General features: G+C 53.7%; 3 protein-coding genes across 5 annotated transcripts in view; 1 reads left to right on the top strand and 2 right to left on the bottom strand.

Annotated features, from left to right (window-relative positions):
• Window positions 1-752, bottom strand: part of LOC122378525 — a 37,377-nt gene extending 36,625 nt beyond the window's left edge. The window contains exon 1 of the mRNA XM_043359671.1: window positions 659-752. The gene's annotated coding sequence lies outside the window, so the exon portion shown is untranslated. The remainder of the gene's footprint in view (window positions 1-658) is intronic.
• Window positions 753-5,988: 5,236 nt separating this feature from the next.
• Window positions 5,989-19,660, top strand: LOC122378518 (flocculation protein FLO11-like). 2 transcript variants are annotated; one of them, XM_043359644.1, is made up of 8 exons: window positions 5,989-6,141; window positions 7,061-7,127; window positions 9,362-9,569; window positions 12,306-12,433; window positions 13,401-13,509; window positions 13,850-13,925; window positions 16,002-16,838; window positions 18,543-19,660. In XM_043359644.1, the coding sequence occupies exons 1-8, from the start codon at window positions 6,132-6,134 to the stop codon at window positions 19,382-19,384; spliced, it is 2,277 nt and encodes a 758-aa protein (XP_043215579.1). In that variant the 5' UTR covers window positions 5,989-6,131; the 3' UTR covers window positions 19,385-19,660. The 2 variants fall into 2 exon arrangements, with proteins under 2 accessions (XP_043215579.1, XP_043215578.1); XM_043359643.1 differs by lacking the exon at window positions 5,989-6,141 and adding an exon at window positions 6,322-6,438.
• Window positions 19,661-19,743: 83 nt separating this feature from the next.
• LOC122378519 (dynein light chain 2, cytoplasmic) lies at window positions 19,744-22,578 on the bottom strand. Of its 2 annotated transcripts, none has more exons than XM_043359646.1 (3): window positions 22,339-22,578; window positions 20,954-21,071; window positions 19,744-20,158 (listed from the first exon to the last, which is right to left on the bottom strand). In XM_043359646.1, the coding sequence occupies exons 2-3, from the start codon at window positions 21,059-21,061 to the stop codon at window positions 19,997-19,999; spliced, it is 270 nt and encodes an 89-aa protein (XP_043215581.1). In that variant the 5' UTR covers window positions 21,062-21,071; window positions 22,339-22,578; the 3' UTR covers window positions 19,744-19,996. The 2 variants fall into 2 exon arrangements, with proteins under 2 accessions (XP_043215581.1, XP_043215580.1); XM_043359645.1 differs by having other exon boundaries at window positions 20,954-21,074; window positions 22,339-22,533.
• Between the last annotated feature and the right edge of the window lie 601 nt (window positions 22,579-23,179).

The raw sequence follows: 23,179 nt of genomic DNA, 5'->3' as shown, positions 1-23,179 counted from the left end.
TTCTGTGCTTAGTCACAAACATATCGAGCTTTTTGTCATATTAAACGTAGCATATGTATAAGCTATGCGCTATGGTGACAATTATCCCGAGGAACGGTTGACAAACATAATACCGTTTACCGCTGGAGGCACCCGCCATTCTGCATCGTCTCATGGGCCGAAGATCAATGAATGACCGCAAGCCACAGTGGTAATGGATCCGATAACGTAATCGATCACGTGTATGCTATAAACCAGTGTTAACCACCTTCTGCTGCCAAGACACACACTGGTAATGAATTTAGCGCCCCACAATGTATCGTCATAATATATTTAGACCGGACCCGCCTATAGAACCCGCCCTTCCTAGTCAATGAACTGAGGAACGGTGACGTCACAACGCATGTGCGTGCGTAGGCGACAAAGACGACATTTTCTTAAAAGAATGCTGTTGAAACGTTATAGAAACGCACGGGATGTGGCAAAGACTGCACTGTGCCGCCAACTTGCATGTTTTACCACCAAAGCTACCAGCACTAACGTCTTCAGCCTTTGCATACACCCAAACAAAACACAGACCCTTACTGGAGCGTCTTCTGCACACATAAGACTTCTCGGGGGGATGAAATTACTACCAGATGTGGGATACACCATTGCTGTGTTTCTGCGGGCCACTCACCGTTCTGCAGAGCTGCGCTGGTGCGCCGGGGCGCGTGTCGGCTGGTCGGGCGGGTCGGGTCACAGAGCGGTCTCGGCCGCCATGCCGCCGGTGGTGCGCGCAGTTACCGTCGTCGATCGATGGGCAGGGCGCGGCGGCGCGCAGAGGGCGCTGCGGCGGCCGCCGGCGTCGTGACGCCACCACAGACAGCTGGTCGGAGGCGGGTCACTGGCGGCCGAGCGGCACCGGCTGGCACGGACGCCGTGTGCTGACATTGGGTGACACGGGGGACGGACACGAGCACAGGTACAGATGGTACTAAAGGGAAGGGATAAACGCTGCCCTGAGTTCAGGCGACACCGGGTGGTTACCAAATCCAAGTGACAGCGGTAGGTATCAGATGGCATCGATATAGCCTCAATGGGCACTGCCTGTTGGCGATGTTGTGAAATAAACAATAAATAAACAAACAATATCGGTGGGGCCGCAGATAGGACCGGCTGCTGCAAGGTCATGGGATGATACTGAATGAGCACTGTGTATGCCGACTCGTGTATCGCTAGGAGTTGCATCATTAGTGTTGAGCTGCGACAGGCATTTGCGAGACAAAGCTCTGCTGCGCTGTATGTGAGGGAAACTTTCATTGCAAAGGATCAGTCTCAGTTGAAAGTTTCCAAGTCCTCCGCTCATCGATTGAGAATGACTCAAGAAGCGCCAAGTTTTTCAATTCGTTCGTGTCAGCCTGTGTGGACAAATGGAACCTCTGTGTAAATTGTCACGGCTGGGCGTCTCCGGTCTCGGGCTGTGATGGACGAGACCGCTAATGGGACAGCCGCGGAGAGCAGGCCTCGGTCTGACTCGGAACAGTGCACCGGCCGTTCTGAACCAATTCACATCGCTGCACGCTTTACTTTGAAATAAATCTGACTAATATACGATTCCAGATCCTTTCTGAATCGAATGCAACCGATCAACGATGCAGCGAACCGAATCGGGCCGTTGCACCAAACTCACTCTGAACCAACTCAGACGGATTTTCCATCCGCTCTGAACCAACTCATAGCAATGTTTCCGTTTCTCTTAATCTTTTGCTGCACCGTCACACGCGGTCGACCCTCAGTTGTCTCAGTTTGTGGCCTCTGGCTGGCTTCCTGTCACTGACCCCGACAACGACCTCTGGTCTCGACGGCAGCCAGTGACATTCAGCGCGGAACTGTTCGCGTCACCCCCCGGAACAGTCAGTTATGGCCTTGGATATAGCACCTTCTTCCCATTATGGCCACTGACAGGAGTTCAGACAGCCTCTTACATCTTCCACGCCATCTCTGTCGTTCTTCGTGGGCTGACACATACTCCCTTCGTCATATTCTTACATTCTCGTAACGTCCGTGCCCCCGTCCTCAGTTTTGTATTTTCCGTCAGCTCATATTTTACAGTCATATTCTCTGGTAATGCCCTTTTTGCTCGGTTCTTCTCCTGCCGTTCCTACTCTCTCCCCTTCCATGGCAGATTCTGTCCATGGCTTGGTACGGGCGTCCATGGCTGAGCCCCGCTCGATCCGTGCTGCCTTTGTGGACCTGCCTTAAATAGCGGGGTGGCATGCAAATGCAGCGTTTGTCTAGTTAGTCACGGCTCCGTAAATACTGACCGTATACGGGCAGCACCGGGCGCACTGGCAACTCTGTGGTGGAAGCGACCTTAGCATGGGTTGACCTGGGTTTAATGTTTTACGGCTATTCTAATGAAATGTAGGTATGGTTGATGTTTACGGTGCTCGTGTCATGGGAGATATTGTTATCGAGCAGCCAGACTATCATAAATAAAAGTAAATTTTCAGACTTAATTTATCAAGATGGCTGGCCTGAGATGTATAGGTATATACCTATATTACATTACCTACTGCTCTATAAAGCAAATCAGATTTATCACTATCTACTGAGAACCTACTGATTGTTTTGTTTTATTATGTCGTGGAGCTAGATATAATTTATTTTCCTATTATAATTTATGAGATACAGACGAATAAATATTTACCAATTTAGTCTTAGATATCACATAAATGACTGTCGCTGCCATCAGGATGTGTTTGCTGTTTTTGCCACAATTCACTTCCAAGCTGTGTTTTCCTTGAGTAACTATCGCTAGCAAGAGCACGGGCGAAACCCAGCTGTGTTCATCTCCATGGCTCAGGAAATGTCAGGAACAAAATCGCCTGGTCACTGTAGGTTTTCTCAAGAGTGGGGAATTTCTCAATAGTATGGTTTCGGAGGCTCGGAGGCCGGACGTCGGAACACTTCAGTGTTAAACAAAATGTACCTATCCTTTCTATTGCATTGCTTTTCTCCGCTATCGCTCATTATTTCGTGATATTCAATTCGTCAGATGAATCACAATGTCACTAGTGAGTTCTTTAAACGGTTGATTTATAAGAAAATTGATTATTCAAGCAGGGTCCTCGTTATGTTATGATCGACCCGCTGTCGTTCTATTTCGATGGAGGGCGGAGTTGTAGCTGCTGGCTGGTATACTGCACCGCGCGACACACGGGTACTGCGGTACAGCCTACCTTTCAGAGCCACAGCGGCGGTGGGTTCGGGGCCGAAGCCGATCTGTATCCCGCAGGTTTTGTGTTCATATAAGTTCGTCTCACGGAGCCGAGGATGAATTTAGGCTCGTCACCTGTGTTGTTGGTTCTGTGTTTAGGCTGGCGCTTCAGTGAGGATCAAAATGCGTGCTAATGAGACTCTTACTTACTGGTCGAAGCGAGAATCCCGATAGCGCTGCTATGCAACGTATTCTTATCATAACGCATAACATACCTGGTCATAATAATGTCGGTAATAATGATATTGACACGCCTTTGGCGTTTTTTTTTCAAGCCTTTTAACCCTCGCCCGTAAACGGCGATCTGCCACCTTCGCCCATGCAGGGGGGGGGGTTGGTGCGACCCCCCCCCCTTGGCGTTTGAAAACGGAGCGTCGTAGAGCTTAGCGGAAAAGACCAACGGATTGCTCTCGCCGAGTTCTCGCGATTGGTGGTATATTTTTTGGTCCTAGGTCAACATTTGACCTACTTTTGACCGGTCAAAGGTCAAATTTTCGGAAAAATAGACTTTTTTTTCAACTTTCCGCGGCGATTGCGGCAAAACGGTGGGAGATATCGACTTGAAACCTTCACTATCGTGTTTCTTGATCAATTCTCTATCGTTTGGTATGTATTTCGTTTCCCTAGCTCTAAAAATGGCGCGTTGGGAGCGCCGGAAGTCGGCAAGGTCACAGTCGGCGGCAGAAATTCGAAAAATCAAAATTTAAATTTTTGAAATCTGATTGTATTTTTGGATTTGGGAGGTCCATTTGCTCTCTATAGAAGCTAATATTGCTGCATATTCCCATTGAGGTGACAAGAATTAGCAAAATAGTGGTTCGGGCGCTTTTCAAAAATAGTACCGGACGCTGTTCCTCTTGTGACGTCATAGCTCCGTGACCTGACCTGACCCGGTCAAGTTTCTTATACCATATGATAGCCAATACTTGCCCCAACATGCATGGGAAGTTTCATCACGATCCATCAACCGATGTCCGTACCACCGGCAGGAAACCTCGGGCGTTGGCACTCAGTTTGTGAAAATCCGGCCGGAGGCTGTTCCCTTTGTGACGTCATAACTCCGTGACCTGACATGACCCGGTCAAATTTTTTTTTTTTATCAAAAGATGCGCAAGGTTTGCCCCATAAGGTACCCAAAATTTGGCGGCGCTGCGCGTCGCCGTTTTTGCACTATTTCCGAAAAGCCTCAGGGGGGGGGGGGGGTTGCACCAACCCCCCCTACATGGGCGAGGGTTAATTGTTTTTCTTCAATCAACTTACAGTGATTTGCTGAAATGCCTAGTTCAGTAGCATTTTAACGACTATTCTGTAATCATGCTTTCATCAGATCAGAATCTTTTCAAATTTTCTGAAGCGAGTTTCAATTGGATTTCAATAGACCGAACTTCTCTTAAAGGGACCCTCCCACCTTCAAAAAAGTTAATGAATTGGCATGAAAGTGATGTCGCTCGGTTCAGAAAGAGCAAAAATGAATATCTACCAAATTTCATCGAAAAATATTCACCGGTTTTCAAGATATTAGACTTTTACTTTTGTTTACTTTTTGGGATCTCCGCTGTTCCTAGCGACTTTATTTGAAAGTGCGGCATTTGTTGCGCGCAAAGCAGCATATACCACCGCGTGCTGCCAAACGTTTTAGTAAAAGATTTAAAAATCGTTAGATCTCCGCTGACGTCACAAATTCTAAGGGGGCATACCAATGCATTAGCCCCTTAGAATCCGAAAACTGCAAGTTTGAAATTCCATATCTCCGAATTAAAGCATTTTTCGATGTTGTGAATGCCCAAACCGGTATTTTCAGGCCATGGCCACCAATTTGGCTATCTCAACTCAAAACTAATGTTAAGGTGGGAGGGTCCCTTTAACTTCGCAATCGAGCCAAGGAATGCACGGCACAGAGTCTGAAGTTTCTTGACAGATGCAAAACAGTCGATGTGATCAACTATCTTTCTACAAGCTGGTGAGAGATGCTACTCAGTTTAGGGCTACACCGAGTAGAACTATACTTGAGGATTACAGGAACTCAGCAGTAGTATTTAATTTGTAAATTGCGACATTGGCTGGCAAGACAACGCTGATGCAGCAATTTAATTTTCGGGAGCTGAAGTACTGCTTGTCTGTCTTTTGACACAGGCAGACTGTAATAAGGCTGCGAGACCTTTAGGTACTATGGTTTCAGACTTCTCCTACAGTTTGACTTTCTTATCTTCCTATCCGCAGGAAGGGATGTCTGGCAAATGCTGGTGGCGTGTTCAGGTGACCTATTTTCTGTCTGTTCTTGTTGCAAGCATAATAGTTAAAAGTTAATTCCGTCGCTGGATCGATGGAACAAGCTATGCTTTTTGTAAGGAACTAACCACGAAGCTTGGTAACTGCTCCGAGATTATTATGGCTCAAGAGGATATTGCGATGAAACTTCGCAGCGTACGGCAATTACTCTGCTTCTTCCCTACGTCATATAAATGGAGGACTTTCTATTTATAGTCTTTGCGTGCTGGCGGCCAGTGACGCTAACCAAATGATGCATGCCGCCATCACGGATTCAGTGGGCCATCGCCGCCGGGCTCCGGGCCGACTGTTGCATCCCGGCGGTCTTCTCCCCCGGGGTATCGTAAAGGTCGCGTTTCTCGGGGCGGTGGCTCCGGTGACCTCTGTGCGGCCACTGCAGAGTGGTGGCGGCGGCGGCGGAGGCGCTCCCCGCTCCAGCCGGCGGCTCCAGGCGGCCCATATCGATCGCACCGACACGGCAGCGGTAGCGGCGCGCGCTGCACTGGGCCCACAGCCGGCGCGACGCAGCATCGACCAGCACGCGCCGCCGACCGGCACGCGGCCCGCGCCCCGGTGACTCTGTGCACGGGATGCGGCGGACAGACCGCCTCTGAGAACCACCATGTTACCAGGTGAGTGTGACCCCTGACCCGACCCTGACCCGGCCCGGCGTCCCCCCAATCCTGCGGCGGCGGCTGGAGCGGCGGCGGCGGCGGCGGCGGGGGCCGTTTCGATCGGTCAGTCGGGGCGGCCCCTGGCGGCGGCTGGCGCGGCGCCGGCCGGGGAGGGGCCGCCACTGGCGTGCCGCCGCCCCGCCCGTCCGCCGCTCGTCTTTGTGGCCCGCCGCCGGCCGGCCGAGCCGTCCGCCATGCTGCGCTGTTTCGACTGTAACGCCACGGCGGCGGACGCCGTCCAGCTGGTCCAGGACGGTGAGTCTGCTCTGCCGTCCCCCTCACTGCCGGTCAGTCCCCTCCGCTCCTCTCCCGATTGTCTGCCCGGAGAGGCCTGCCCCGCCCCGCCCCACCTGGTCAGTCTGGGCTTCTACAGTCCGTTTGTCACCCCCACTTGTCTCTGCTACCACCCACCCGACTGACAGTTATGACGCTGTGCCCGACTGTCCCCTGGTTATGTTGTCCCCTCTTCCGGGTACCCTAGCGTCGTAACGACCGCGCCCCGGCGCCGACCCCTCTCCGTCCCTCCCTGCTCGGCCACCGTATGTCGATATTTCGTGGCACGCTATGCTTTAATGATGTGTTGGTTTCATTCGGGGTAGAGTTGAAAGAATGATCAGCATTCTGGAATTGTTTACAAACGCATCTTCTTGCTGCTATCGCTGTATAAGCGATATAACTATTTTGTTATTGATTTTAACAGACCGATCAATGTGAAACCCATTACCGGTCGCTGTCTATCACAGGGTGTGGCAGTAGTCTGTTTTGGTGCAGCACTGATTCTGTGTTTGACCTTATACAACCATTGATTGTTTTGCACACCCTGCGTCGTTTGTGCTGTGCACTGACATGACCTGTTTTATGTGCTGTCTCATTTCAGGCTCGTGGATGGGGCCTACCCCGTCCAGGGCGGCCGACACACAGGAGCCAGTCACCACCCAGAAAAGGTGCGCGCCGTCCCCCTATCGATTTTGTATTACGGTCTGGAGCGGTGTCGGTGGTTCGACCGCCCGGTCGGTTGGCCGGTCGGACGTCAGTTAGTCAACTCACAGGTGATCAGTATGGTATGGACGGGTATGTCACTGACCTGAGTCACCCGGGGGCCATACGCACAGTGAGTCATGCCGGCCACAGCCGCCGGGTCGGGCTAGTAAGTACGTAATTGCAGCGGCAAGGACCCGCAGTGGAGACAAAAGTAACGATTAAACGGGGCTGTAGATCAAGGACGAGACCCGAGACCTGCATCGGGGCACATAGGCTCTAGATGAAACAGTTTCATTGCACTATTAAAGCTGGCGTGATGACGATTCATCTGAGGAATGCTAACTACTCGCAAGCAAATTTGTGCGGCCGCTGCATGTTTACTGCACTTCGGTGAAATGCCGTTCCCGGAATTACTGGTGTGTTTTAATCAGCGTCTCCCACGACGCCACTCACCAGGTTCAGTAAAAGCGTTATGCTTGTCTATAAATATTGTCTTTTATGGTAGAGATGATCAACGTTTCATTGCCGCAACGGCAATAACTGACGAGAACGTCAAAGGCAAGGCTTTTAACCAGTGACGAAGCCATGTGGGATTAAAGGGGCTATTTATAGCTCTACCTCAAGGTTGGGATCAGCAATAGTTTGCAATCGGTACAGACCCGATACGCACTTTTGTGTTTGGTGGAAAATACACAAGCTTTGGCCTCTATTGAGGATTTTCACCAAATCACCTTTTGGCGAGAGCGAAAATATATTTGAGGTCTGGCACAAAGTTTGACTTTTTGCATTGTACTCAACAATCAACATAGCTCGGTATGATACTTTTGCTTACCAATTTTGCTCTATGTATGTGGCTGCTAACTTGCAAGGTTTTATATCTTCTTTCAACAGACGATCTTTCAACCTCTGCCTGGTCGCGAGGGCGGTCTCATCAGTCTGATCGTAGCCCTGTTCTCAGTGAGAGCCGCCGGAAGCCGTTCCACTTGGTTTGACAATGTTTCCACAGAGAGCGAGTCGGCGCGATCAGTCTGCTGGTCGTTAGGGCACATTTGAGGCACCACGTCGGCACAATGGGCGGCCCTTTCTCAGCACGGGAACGCCGAGTGAAGTGGGAGCCGGCAGCGGCTCTTCAGAACTCCCAGAGGTGGTTCTGCTCTAATTACCCGACTGGATTCTGATCTAGCCCACTATGCCTCACCGGTGACAGGTTTATGGGGCCCTTGAAGCCGTTAGTGGAAGGTAGAATGTCCTTCCTTTTACAAGGTCATGAGTCGACTGCCAGAAGGGTCAACATAGGGCTTCTGTTCAGAAGAGGCACGTTTGGCTGTTGCAACATCGCCAGTGGAAACGGTAAAAAGGCGTTTTGTTTCAGATGTTGATTTCAATGTCACTGATGCCTACCAATTTTATCCATTTTTATCGGTTCATTGATTAGCCCTTTATCAGCCTTTTCGGGAACATCCGTAATTTCATTACCTTGCTAATGCGGAAATTGGGATTGAGCTCAGGGTTTCAGAGTAAATTGCATAGTGCTGACGGTACGACGTACCTACCTGCTTATGTAATGCGTACTTACATATTCGAAGCTCACCAGCAGCAGTGAAACAAGTAATTCATCAGTACATTGAATATTTCACCCAATCGTTTTAACTTTTAACCCTGATTGGTTCCATGAGACTGTTATTCCTTTGCGTTGTGAGGACTGAGGACCGCATCAGAGGGTTATTGCGTGTTGATTGTGCCCCTGTCTGAAGACGTCGCCCGCTGCCTATACTCTCCGCCAGTGCTGTGTCGAGCACGGGTCGCGTGCCGGCAGACACAACCAATCATTGTCCCCGGTATCGAACCTCGATAACGGAGAGAGCCCAGCCAACTAACACGGAGAACACGCAGGCACAGACACACAGGCAGAGACTCATACATGGAAGGCAGACAGACCGACAGACAGATCCCAGACACGAACATAAAACAGGCAAGAATACTCTGCACAGTGGCGGAAGAGCAGACACGGTGTGGCTCCAAACGCTTAGGTATTAAGGTGTACGGAGATAATTGTTTATAATGATAAAACCTGGCTTGTTAGCTGCTTAGCATCCACTCGCCCGTTTCGACGATGTATCAACCATGCTCTATCAAGTGATCCGCCCATTGCCTCTACCGAATCACTGATAGTGAACCTGTGTTCTCATACCACCAGGTCGGCGCTCAACACGGAATACAAGCTCAAGTTCCGGCCGTTCTCCGACTACACGTATGTCGACGGCCACTTCACGGGCGCGAGGGACGCCACGGATGGCGGCGGGGAGGCGGACCGCTCCTCCGCGGCCGCCGGGGCTGCCGGCGCGCCGCCCACCCCCTGGTACGAGGAGGTGGTCGAGCTGCGCAGAAAGGCCTCCAGCTATAAGGTGCGTCGGGCGGGGGGGGGGGGGGTGAATGAGCCTGTGTGTGGGGCAGAGGGAGGGAAGGGAAAGACCGTTTGACCACTTTGGTGAATCAGAGCGGCTGATCATGGCGGCGTTGGCTTACGTAGCATATTGTAATGTTATCATTCGTGGTAATTCTGGCAGAATGAGAGTAGCATGTTCATTGTCCACAAGTGCCTGCATATAATGGGCGTAGGCACAAAGCGGAGGGGAATTAGCAGAGGGATTGTGATCTCCTTGCCCCGGCAAAAGGTTACCTTTTCAACCTTTAAAGCCTCAATGATAAAACTAAAACTTTTACCTGCTCATGAAAGCCAGAGGAGCGTTAGCCGTTAAGCTAAATAAATCAGTTGAGTAAATCAATGACGAGGCTGCCGATGCTTCAAAGCAGCATGAAGGGCTAAAGGGGAAGAGACAAGTGTAAACAAAAGGTGATCAAGCAGCATAAGTGACATATCGGCTTCCTCCCTATCGTGACGCTCCTTCATCCGTGTAACGTATGTTCAGTTTTCTTGGGCTAAATTGTACTCATTTGTTGCACTGTTGTGGCCTTTAAGCTGACTTGCTTTATGATTCTGACAAAGAAGGATCTTTATGTTATGTATCGGGTCCATGTCATGATGGTGAATAATTGACATTAGGCATGCCACTCCTTCTGCCCCGTCGACGCTCTCCGGGCTGTCCAGTTTCATGAATTTTACTGTAACCTGCCCCGACATCTCAGCGTCCCACGTTCCTCCCAGGTGACCTATCTTAGACAACTCGCTAACTTTTCTGATGACCTGCCGGGTCTCAGATTTACCTGCTCCATCCGAGGTACGGGACAATCCCCGCCCCTCTAGACCCACGTGGGGCTCTCCCGTGGACAGCTCCTAACCATCCCAGACAGTGCCGCGGCGTCCGGCAGACCCCGCCCGGCAACCGCTGGTCACAGCCGGAGCGGCCGGCCGGTCGGACGGTCGATATTGCCGTCTGTGGCCGGCCGGCGGCCCGACCTGACCGGGACGAGACAGCACCGTCCAGTGGTTCACGGCGGTGTCGGTCCTGATGCGCGGTTCGGGCTGGACGAAATCGACGCCGCGCCGCGCGGAGGCGTCGTTTAGGGAGGGTCCTTTTGAGTGGATCGGGCGGGCGGCGCTCCGTGTGAAGGTCAAATAGCCCGGGAGGAGAGAGAGTTCTAAGAAAGGCTTGGCTTGATATGCCACTGCTGCAGTTACAGTTTGAAATGTCGGGTGTGATGGCTATTACCCGGTGGGGCTACAGCACTGGACATTAGGAGTGACCTTTGGTTGCATCGAAATAACTGCCTGTTTATATGAAACTCAAACTACCCAAAAGGCCCGTTTCTGGTAACTTCATGGTAGAAAAGATCAACGGAAAAGTAGAGGAAATTTAACTCGAGGCATAAAAGGAATCTGTGCATCTCTAAGATCAGTTGAGCTAGAATCCTGGACGAAAGACTGTAGTAAGTTTGGTTCATGCCCAGTTACCTGTAGAGTTGGCCTAAATGGTTGCTTGTGTTGAAAGCTTAGCCGACTCATGCACCCATCTGACGTTTTCTTTAGAGCCAGTATGTCAGAAGGGTGCATTACTCGTTTATCGAAGCATCAGTAAATCACATTCATGTCTAAATCATGCAATGTCATTATCCATTGCTCGCACGAGCAAGCAGTCAGCGCCTGATTTTATGCTGCGCCGCGTGGCTGTGTGCTTTCAATCTCTGACCATAGATGACGCTAGTAGTGAGCGCCTGAAGTTAGGCTGCGCCGCACGGCTGGGTGTTTTCAATATTTGTCCGTAGATGGCACTAGTGGTAGGCGCCTGAAGGTAGGCTGCGCCGCACGGCTAGGTATTTTCAATATTTGCCCATAGATGGCGCTAGTAGTGAGCGCCTGAAGTTAGGCTGCGCCGCATGACTGGGTGTTCTCAATCTGTGTCCATAGATGGCGCTAGTAGTAAGCGCCTGTAGTTAGGCTGCGCCGCACGGCTGGGTGTTTTCAATTTGTGTCCATAGATGGCGCAAGTAGTGAGCGCCTGAACTTAGGCTGCGCCCAAGGCTAGCTGCGCCTCATGGCTGGCCGCTGGGTGTTTTCAATCGATGTCCATAGATGGCGCTAGTAGTGAGCGCCTGAAGTGAGGCTGTGCCGCACGGCTGGGTGTTTTCAATGTTTATTGTTTGCCCATAGATGACACTAGTAGTGAGCGCCTGAAGTTAGGCTGCGCCGCAGGGCTGGGTTTTTTCAGTCTCCGTCCTCAGATGGCGCTAGTAGGGAGCGCCTGTAGGTCGAATATCCGGCAAAGCTGGGTCTTTTCAATATCTGTCCATAGATGGCACTGGTGGTAGGCGCCTGAAGGTAGACTGTGCCGCATACTCCCGAACATGACATCGCCGCCCCTAAATGACTATTCCGGTCGACGGGCGGAGCTCGTACTCGAGGATTTGGGATCCTGCAGCATGAATAAAAGATTCACGTCTTCACGATCTGCTGAGCAATATCGTTGGGATAAAGAAGCGTGGTTTCGCTATTTTTTCGAACAAACGGATAAAGCAGTGCACTGTCCACCGATGTTCGCCACAGCTACCGTTCACCGAGAACCTCAACCTCATCCTGCAACCGGCCCGTTTTGTTCTTTGTTCTTCTTGATATAACCGTCATGCTCGGGTGAATGAAGCCAGCCGGGCCAGCCCTAACTTCTGCGTGTTTCCGCTTTCGACAGGTCCGAGGATGGGGCAAGGAGATGGCGCAGCCTCACATGGCCCACCTGTACGACAAAGAAGAGGACTCTGGCCACTTGGCCGAACGAAAAATAATCTCAGCACTCTACCTGGAGACGCTCAAACCTGGGTCAGTGAGCGCGTGGTGCTGCTCGAAATTCGTACCGGCTTCGTTGCAAAAAAAGGAAGATGCTGCCCACTACGGCAGTGTTTGCTTTGAGTGCCCATCTAAAATTCAAGTGACACTCAAATCGTGCACGGCATGTTCACGGACTAATGTCAGCCCCATGAATCGTGAGGAAGCGGTTTTCCGTGTATACTGGCATGGCGAGCCATCTTTATCGTGAGGCTACTCATTTCGTTGCGTGATTGCAGCTGTTCGTGCTGTTTTTTCGTTTTGTCATGCTGAAGGTTGTTAATGCCTACGGGCCCGCCAGCATGATGAGGTCATGACCCACAATGGCCATTATAATGAGCCATGTGGCCCAATTTGACCGGACTGAGCCCCAGGTCTTACTGTTTCAGTTATGTATGTCCTGGTTTGTTATGGGGCCTGTATGCAGCTAGGAGGTATGCTCATTTGTCTGTATGTCTGTTTACCTGTCTGCAGGTCCCACGTTTGGCACTTATACCCCTCTGACCTGTCATTTCTGGTTGTCTATCTGAGCGGTGTTTGTCAAAGTCACCTGGCTGGCTATCTGGCTCGGCCAGCCAGTTTGCCTTCCTGTCTGACATACGAACATTTGTCTGTGTCGTGTGTGTGTGTTTTTTTGTCTGTGTGTCTACAGTATACCTATATCTGTCTGTCTGTCTGTCTGTCTGTCTGTCTGACCTGTCATCTAACATTTGACGGATACGTGTCTCAGCTTTGTCCGGGAGAAGCGGGGCGCCGCAGCTTGGTCACTAGCTGTCTCTGCCTCGTGTCTGTTTGTCTGTCTGCCTGTCAGCCTGTCTGATATGGCTGTGCTTGTCTTGCAGCTTTGTCCTGGAGGAGCGGGGCCGCAGCCCGGTCATCACCTGTCTCTGTTTGCCTGCCTGTCTGTCTGTTTGTGTGCATGTCTGTCAATCTGTCTAATATGATTCTCTGTCCGCCTTAGGTTTGTCCGGGAGGAGCGGGGTCGCAGTCCGGTCACTACCGGGGGCGCCTCTGTCCGACAACAGTCCCATCCGCCGCCCAGCAGCAGAAAGTCGCCAGGGGCAGCCAAGGTAAGTCATAGGCACCCTATGCACCACTCAGTATACCGACTGGATGTGTGGGATTTGAGTTTGTCGTGAAGCCCGTTTTAGCATTCCAAAGTGTTCTGAGACCAGACTGAGGCACACTAGGCGACTAAAGCTCACATGAATTCATTAATGTTTCATGAAGTTTAACATTCTTCACGGAAACAATGCACGCCTATTTACATAACCTTGCCCATGTTTCATCTCCCGGAGCCGATCGATTGTGCCTCAGTTGCCAGTGTGCCACCAGTCCCATTTTCTGCCAGCGCCAGGGAGACTGGTGGCGGCCGACCAGAATACTAACGCTTACTCCCTCTCCCGCTAGATGGCGTTAAAACTGCACGCGGCGGAGGGCAGCAAGCGACCCCACAGCGCACAGCCCTCCACCGATCGGCACACGGGTGAGTCTGCCGTCCTGTCACCGTGACTCTCAGAGGTGTCTGATTATTGACTCAGCGGCGGCTGCTGAGTCAACACATGGATGGGTCAGGGAGGGCGCGCCAGGACAGGGAGACCATGAGCTCAGAGCTGGTCCACAGAGACCCACAGACGGCTCTGAGCTGAGCCGCCCGACACTGTCGCCAACGGCCGTCCCGAGATAGCTGTCATCAAGGAATGAGATCAAAGTTGTCAGAAAGTTGACGCCTTGCATTCAAAGGAGCGGGATGAAAGCCGGCGGGGCTTTTGTTCCTGAGCTCCTGGAGTTTTCCCAATATTAGGGTGAGACTCGATTGACGATTCGGTCACAAATGACATGATTGAGTTTGGGCTGTCTAGGCGGCTCTTACAAAAATACACTTCCAGCATTGATTGATTTTCGAAGCTGTTACCCGACTAAGCAAACAGTAGAAAGCTTGATGGAAGCTGTTCGTACACAGATGGCGGGGAAGGTAGAACGATCATGTCCAGTCAATCCTCTTCCGATTGAGGTTTCCTAAAATGTCTCCATTTCTGGACTGAGTAAATATTCCCCAGCTAATTCAGCCACCAACATGCAACCTCTCTAAATGTACCCATTGGAATGTAACGAAATGTAAACCAGCATTCCTCAAACTCCGGCACTGGTTGAAGGATATAAACACTGAATGGTGGCGCCTGACACCCGGCGCTACATACGGTTGGTCTGGGTCGTAAAACATTTATGATGTTCGACCGTTCGGGCGCGCTTGCCATGGCGCAGAGGCGCCAGCTTGCCGGCTGTGTTGCTGATATACAAAACAGACGCCGTCGTGCCTCAGTGAGCCGACAACAGCCACTCGATGGCTCCCAAGGGCGATTCGGCTCCCCTTCACGCGACAGACCGGCCTTCGATTAGCGCTCCGCATTGATCGGGGGTGAATTGGATCGGCCCCAAGATATGACGACCGATGGAAATCTATGATCGACCTACGGGCCATGGAAAGCGCAGGAAACCGGAAATTGTTTGGAAGTTGGCGTCATGAATACCTATCGTTGAGATGTGAAGTAGTTAAGAAGCTGGTGTTAGGGTTCAGTGGGCTGTACTCCCGCTAACCTTTCTGAATACCTGAGTACGTTAAATTGATCCATCTCTGGCCGTTTGTAGCGCCCTGTGGCGTAACTTGACGGGACACTGACTGACGCGACATTAACGCGCTGCCAGAGCCTAATTAACAAACGTCGGTGCCGGGCCAAAACATGACGTAACAAATACCCGGCGTGATAACTTCCGGCGCTGCTCAGATATCTGACGTTACATTCCGCTCGGAGACGGGCGGGGGTGGTCGGCGCTGGGTCGGCCGGTGCCTCCGGGCAGGGGTCGGGCGGCTGACCGGTAGTGAGCGGGGGTCCAGGGCTGGTGGACAAACACGAGGTGACAGCGCCAGGGCACTCGGCCACGGTCCGGCCTGGAGCTGGGAGACAGCGCAGCTGACCCCTCCCCACGCCGGCGGCGCAGTGGCCGCTGACACGGCACTAGCACAGCGTCGCCGCCGATGGGGGCGGGTCGGCGGCCGCCGCTGCAGTGGGCTGGCGGCCGGCCAACCGGCGCCCCGCCCCTTCTGTCCGTCCTGTAATCTGTCGGTCGGCCTGTTTTGCCGTCCGTCTGCCGCCCATCAGTGGCGGGGCACGGCCCGACAGACCCCCGTCTGAAACTGCCCGCCCCCGACCCCGGCGGCTCCCACCGAGCCAGGCATCAATCAATGGTCGGAGAATCTGAGCGGGCGGAGTCGCGGGCCTGACCTGGAAATAGATGAGGGATTCCACTGTATCCATTCAGTTTTTTCGTCGGCTGGTTAATGGGTCAATCAAAAGGCATCATGATTTTTTTTTTCGCTAGTCTAGACATGGCTTGATTATTCATCGGACACGGTCTGGCTCATCCCATCTGCGCTCCAAATGACGTTATTTGTCCGCTGCTCGACCCCGTGTGGCAGCCGCCTCTCTCTCCCTCTCCCTCCCTCGACTAGAGCGCGCCTCCGTCCACTCTGGCCCGCTCTGACCGGACCCTCTGCCCCCAGGTGACGTGGTCGATCGCCCCAAGGGTCGCAGTCCGGCCACGCCGCGGACGCCCACCTCTCGACCGGACGGTGTGCCATCGGCGGCGGCCAAGCCGCGCAAACGGCCCACCGAGCGTCCGCCCAGCGTCGACAAGGCAGAGAAGGCGGCGGCGGCGGCGCGGCCCCCGGCGACCCGACCTCCCCCGGCGGCGGCGGCGGCGGCGCGGCCGGAGAAAAAGGTGGACCGGCCCAGCCGCCCGCCGCCGGAGAAGCCAGAGAAGAAGGCAGAGAAGCCGCCGCGGCCAGCCACGGCCAAGACGGAGCGGTCGAGCCGCCCGCCGCCGGCCGCCGCGGCCCCCTCCGGCACCCCGGACTCGGCCAGTGGGAAGGGTATCCGCGGCGGCACCCCACGCTCGCGCTCCGCCCACCGGCTGGCCGCCAAGGCCAAGAGCCCCACCAAGGCGGAGCGGCCGCTGTCGACGGCTATGACCGCCAGCGCGCCGGCCGGCTCGGCAGAGGAGGCCGTTAAACCAACACCCGAGCAGGACGGACGCGTCGATGAAGAGAAGAAGCCTGCTGTTGAGGCTGCAGAGACGGCCGCGGCGCCAGTTCCTCAGCCGCCGGCGGCGCCCGCCGCTGTAGAGAGCGCCGCCCCGCAGGTGGACATGGCCCCACCGACCGACGCCGCTCCCGAGGAGCAGAAGTCGGCCTCGGAGGAGGTGGTGCGCAGCGTGCCCGAGCCCACCCGCGTCAAATCGCCCGAGGGCATGGCGCCGATCAAGTCGCCCGAGCCGGTCAACTGGACAGTTCCGCTGGACACGGGCAAAACGTTCACCGTGACGCAAAACGTCATGGGAGGTGGGTATTGATCGACCTTGAGCACTCAGCGTGGCGCAGTGCGCCGAGCGGTCGGTATGCAACGTCAGCGCAATGTGCACTAACGGCCAGCGCGCAGTGCCAATTGAGGTAGGTGATTTTCCACCGGGCCGTTCAGCGGAAGGGCAGCCACAGTCACGATTGCCACCTACGCAGCATTCTTAGTTGCATGCACTGTATATTATCACATAAAGTATCTCTCAGGGAAAACGTGACATCATGAACAAAGGAAGGCACGCTAGCAAGAACTTTGCGAGTGTTCTTTATTGTCCACAGAACAATGCCTGCTATTGCTGTTGAAGGATATTTGCTGACGTGCCAATGGCAGTCGCACACTTCATATTCAGAAGCCAGTAGTTCAGCTCATTACGAACCAATCCCAGCTAGTCCGCGTACACATGGTCAATTGGTACACTGGGACTCATGTCATATCACACAGCGAACTAGCTCACCGTGCGCCAGGGCGGGCGTGGCCTCTAATCCCGGCTCAGGCGTGGGACGGGCGGCGCCCGGGAGCCGCGCGCAGTGGGCACGCACGCAACCACTCACGGGGGCGAACTGGCGAACAATGCACCCGTCCTCTGCTGTAATATGCACGCCAGTTGTACCGCTGTATTGGGGCATGTCGAGCTGACGTGGCCACATTTTTCAGCGGAGAATTCGCGGCGGAGCCACGTCGTTTGGCTGCGGCTGGCCGGGATTTGGGTCGTAGATTATCACACACTGGTGGGTGAGATATGACCCTAGAGAGCAACTCCATGGGCTATAAATGACCCGGGATGCCACGCCCGCGCGGTCGGCCCGGGATGGCGCAGCTATTATGGGCGGCGGCGCCATCCCGACCTTAATGAAAGCGCCCGGTAACCGCCGCCGGCCGGGCGGCTCTCGGGCGTTTGCCGCGGGCGGTGTGTCGCTGAGCCTCGGCCGTGCATTGTGAGCAGTACGGTACCAACACCGTTCCACCAGGCAGTAAACAGAGCTCGCCGGCCGGCCGGCCAGGGGCGGAGCTCCGGTATTGACCGGCGCCCCGGCGGCGGCAGCAGCCCGGCCAAGTTCACCCGCTCACCGCCGCGCGCCGGCCCACGGAGCTGGCTGCCGGTCGGTCGTCACCCGAGAGCAGACGGTGAGCTCCGTGAGGCTTCCAGACGGCCGGGGTCACGACCCCCTCCCCCGCGGGAGCGGCGGCCGACCGGCACGTCTGAACCGGCACGTGATGAAACTGGGGCCGCCGGCTGCAGCACTGCTGGCACAGAGCCACAGGCACAGTCGCCGGGCGACCGACCGCAGTTCCTCCGGCACCTGCTGCCGCAGTGCACGTGTTAAATCACCCGGTTGACCTCACCATGAGCCGGGCCGAAAATACCGAGCACTCTGGAAAAGTACCCGAGAAAAATCCCCAGTTAGTGCCTCTCACCGCCTCACTCCTCTCCTCACCGCCACGACCCGTCTGTCGCCGTCCCCGGCACATTGAATACGCGGTTGCTAGGCGACGGCCATAGCACACGTCCTGGCACGGCTGCCTGTGACGTGCAGCTGATATTCAAAATAGCGCCGCCCGGCCGCCTGCGGACCACAGGCCACTGGGCAGGCCGGGCGGCGGTCGAGACTACCAATACAGGCCTGACGCCGCGCCATACCAACTGCCCACGACTCCGGCACGCAGCTGACGCCCCCCCCCTCCCACAGGTCACGGCAGCCCGATGTCGTCACGGGCCGACAGCCTGCGCTCGCCCACGGAGGACGCGGTCCGCTCGCCGCTGGCCCGCGGCGTCACGGACGTCTCGCACCTCCGTAACGGCGAGCCGGCGCCTCCTCCGGTCGAGAGTCCGTTGACCAACGACCTGCCGGCCACCAACGGACGCGGGGAGACCAACCACGAGCCGGATGAGGAGCTCATGAGCGGATCGTTCCACGCCGATGTGGGGTACGGAGGGGAGGTCAGGAAGGCGCCGCAGGACCCCATGAGCGCCTCAATGGCCGGCGAGGATCTGAAGCGCTCGCTGATGGCCGAGGACCCGATGGCCACGTCCATGACCGGCGAGGATTTAGAGCGTTCGCTGCACGACCCCATGGCTATGTCCATGACGGCAGAGGACCTGAAGGGGCCGCAGCATGACCCAATGACCGCGTCCATGACCGGTGATGATCTGAAGCGGTCGCTGCATGACCCCATGACAAGTTCGATGACCGGGGACGAGCTGCAGCGCTCGTTCCATGCCGACGAGCCGGCCAGCGACGCGGCCGTGACTGGGTCGTTCCGGGCGCAGCCGCCGCCGCCGCCGGTGCCCGCGCCGCGGCCGACGCCCGCCCCCGCGCAGCGCGTGCTGGATGACCCGCTGATGGCGGCGGCGACGTTCAGCCGTCCGGCCGAGCCGCCGGCGTTCTCCGAGCGGCCGGCGGCCAGCAGTCTGTTCAGCTCCGGCTCGGCCGGACCGCCGCGCTTCTCTCACGAGCTGTTCGGCTCGTCCGGCCGGCCGGCCGAACAGAAGCCGGATACCACCGAGAAGCCGCTCTACCGCGTTATTTAACCGCCGCCCGGCCGCCACGTCGTGTGCTTTCATTTCCGTGTAGTCCACCGCGCAGCCGGCGAGCCAGGCCCGGCGGCGGCGCGGCCCCGCTAGTCCGTGCGCCGGCCGGCCGGGCGCGCCCGCCCCGCCCTGCTGGGGGCGGCGCGGCCGGCCGGCGCGCGCCGCAGGTCACTCCAGTCCCGGTACTCTGCTTCTACTGTCCGCTCCGTGAGAAAATACTCCGCTTCCCATAGTGGTGTTGCAGGGCTGCATACCGGCGAAACTGTACGATGTGTAAAATAAACATTTCCAGAAACGGTTTAGCCTATAATTGACTCCGCCCAACCAATCGTACCGTGTGACGAATGAAACACCGGATGTATATCACCGGTCTAAAGCTGTTTTATTAACGTTAATTGTTAATAATCCCGACTCATGAGTACCGCATTATTTACAACAAAACAATCACTAAAATAATCACGTACTTGAGAGAGGGAATGAAAGCGTTGTGATCCGGTGCTACCATGATCAGCACTCAACGTTTTGTCTGCAATAACTTAAACAGAACACCTCCTTGGCAGGACAGTTAGTACACAAGAATTTCAAAAACATAGCACATGACCTAGCACAAAATCAACCCGACTTGAACAGAAGGATAGCGACTTGTCCCAAGTAGAAGTAGATGAAGTGCTTGGTCTCGTGCGTCACGTAGCTGCCGAAATTCCGTCCCACGATGCAGTGCCACGTGGGGTTGTACTTCTTGTCGAACTCCTTCTTGATGAAGGCCGCGATATCCTGCGGAAACGCATTCACAGCACTCAGGCTCCATCCTGAACACGCCTCCAACCCCCAGCCGGGCTGCACAAGCGCAGCTGGGACCGCACATTCCTGGCGTTACAGACCCACCCATTCACCGGCCGGCATGGCAGAGCCATTCGCCGCCCGGCGGTCCGATAAACAGTGCACCGGACAAATATACACAGGTGGGGCTGAGCTCGACGCTGGGGCCCCTGCACTCCGCCCCCCCCCCCCCGGCGTACCAACCGGTGTATGACTCAGCGGTGTCCGCACCCTGCCTCCCCCCCCCACACCCACCCCAGCACAGAAGGGTCGCCCCCCGATCACAGGAGCCCACAGTGCATATGGGAAGCTAAAATGTTGAAAGGACGGGTCGGATTATAGCTTGCCAGGTACACTCGGGGGCAGATTGATGTTCCACCACTCCCAGCCCATCGGGCTCCCATGACTCAGCACTTGCTGCTGCCAGTGTTGCCTGCTTTCAGCACTGCTCAGCACTGCGGGCGGGCCAGTGCCAGTGCTGCCAGTGCTGCCACTGGCAGCAGCCGGTGCTGAGTCATGGGAGCCCGATGGGTAGGGAGTGGTGGAACATCAATCTGCCCCCGAGTGTACATGTGTAATCAGAGATGACGTAATCGATACTACGGATACCATAGAAGCCATCCTACCATTTCTGCAAAGCCAGTTTCAAGTCTTATGAAAGCGATAGTAACAATATCATACCACGACGCCAGTGTTAGTCACCCTACTTTAAACGAAGCGTCGTCATTTCGCAATCACCGACCATCTCACCTTCTCGATGTTGTACTTCTCGAGGGCCTGTGTGGCGCAGTCGACCGCGTCCTGCTGCATCTCCTCCGACATGTCGGCATTCTTGATCACGGCCTTCCGGTCGGTCATGGTGACGTCACTGCTGCCAACAGACGGGGGGTGGGGGGGGGGGGGTGATGGAGGACCGGCCGCCGGCAGCACTCGGGGACGGATCGGGGCCTCTACTGAATAATGCAGGACTGGAAATGTAATGGAAATCTGATGAACGTGAGCAGTCCTATAAAATCTGATGAACACAGGGTTTGGACATTGAAGCCAAAGCCAATATGATCCATGCAGCTTCAAATGAATACATAACAAGGTGTTCTATAATTTTGGTGACATGATATTGGTAAAACCATCTTAGCTTATGATCCACTTAATGTTAAAAATGTTTGATGACACCTGGTTTATCCCACTATGTGGACAAAACCATTCTTGTGTCCCAGAATACTGTATGTATCCTACCAGGTAGTTCACCTTACATTCAATCTAATGTCCAAAATTCAACATTTTTTTACTTCAGATCCTGTCAAGATCCTAACATGAAATTGCACTTGATCAAATGGTGTTGAAAATGGTGTTAGGCCCTCAAGGAAGTGGTCTAACACCAAGAGAACTCCTGAACAGTGATTAATGAAGCTTGGGTAAAATCAGGTCATGTGTAACATTTTGAATATACGTTACCATGGAAATGGGATGGTGAAAACAGGGCACCGGAGGACATTACAGTCACATGACTATTACAAACTACTCCGTATAATGCCTTCCACAACACGATTATCACGTGCTCATTTCGAGAGCCTTGCTCAAATCGCCCCAGGCACAGTTTACACTGTCCATCCCATGGAAGCAGAATGCCAATTTGCAGTAGCGTCAAGTGACAGATTTTGGTGAAAGCAGAGCACAGTCTACATCAACATTCTATGTAGTAGGTAGGTATTCGCCCTCAAGCCTCAAGGTAAAGTCTTACTTTGTTCATCATTTTCTTTGACTGAAGCACCTGTGTCTTGTGCCACAAGGTACAGTTACAAAATAATGGGCAAACCAACTTAATTTTGACATTCTATACATAAAAACAACCAAAATATTACTAATAACAACCAAACACCAATACATCAATCATGAAATGATAAAACCAGCGTAATGCAACTTGAAACAAGCCCAATGTGCAGTCCACACTCCGCTTAGGTTGTGGAGATAGCTCCTTGGGTAAAAAATCATGGCAAACTCATCCAAAAGATAGCAAACATCAAATAACTTTGTGGCAAATTCATGATGTTGCACAATATCTTCAACCTCGACAAAGCGCTTTTAGATCGAGATTCTTTCAGAAGCTGATGGCAGACAGAAGCGAAATGTCTTACCTTGCTTGGTGGATCGAAGAAACAAAACAAATCCAGGGAATTCAACCCCCCTATAGGTCCCAAACGCCTCAAATACGAACGCGATCAAACCGCCTCAAACACGTGAAGAACACCGCCTCCCAGCGGAAAGCGCAAGTCGGAGAGCGCACTTTGGAAGGATTGTGGAGCCCAAGTGGAGCCGGTAGTAACAGTCGACAAATAACTTAATGCTTAAGGTATAATGACAGTTCTGATGAATTTGTAGGTATTTTATCATCAGAAATTTGTTGAAAATTGAAGAAAAATAAGTTTAAGTGAAATTTCAAAAGAAACGTTGAAATTCCAAAATAAATGAAATAACTTATTTTACTTTCCATTCCTATCCTTTGAAACCATAGTGCATCGTCAAAACATGCCCAACGATCCTGCCTTCTGATTGGTCGAATCCAGGAAGGTTCTACGGAAGTTTCTGACCGATCAATCTGGCGCGAGCGAATGTCGCGGGGAGGGGAAGTGGGACTGGGAGTAGTTGGGGACTGGGGTCATGCCGTTTGCTTTGAGCAAGGCCGTATAAGAGGTCCAATGTTGATGAGGGGTGAGTGAGTCAAATTGACAAGGCATGAGAAAAAAATTATCGAGTGAGCTTGGACGGCGGCATGGTATTTAGCATTCCTGTTGGTGTTCTGTGTTCAGTGTTCAGTGTTCACGGTTCACTTCGTTTGGCTTTTTAAGCAAAATATTCTGGAACACTTGGCACATTTCGGGTACCATTATACAAAAATATGATTCGTCAATATGATTCGTCAATTGCCATTCGCGTCGGATAACCACTGCCATAGACAGCTGCCAAGTGCCACAGGAT

Source organism: Amphibalanus amphitrite, unplaced genomic scaffold, assembly GCF_019059575.1.
Source record: "Amphibalanus amphitrite isolate SeventyFive unplaced genomic scaffold, NRLGWU_Aamphi_draft 000061F_arrow, whole genome shotgun sequence".
In the NCBI taxonomy this organism is placed as follows: domain Eukaryota; kingdom Metazoa; phylum Arthropoda; class Thecostraca; order Balanomorpha; family Balanidae; genus Amphibalanus; species Amphibalanus amphitrite.
The sequence above is the reverse complement of the archived record's forward strand: the minus strand, read 5'-3'. Positions and strand labels throughout refer to the sequence as shown.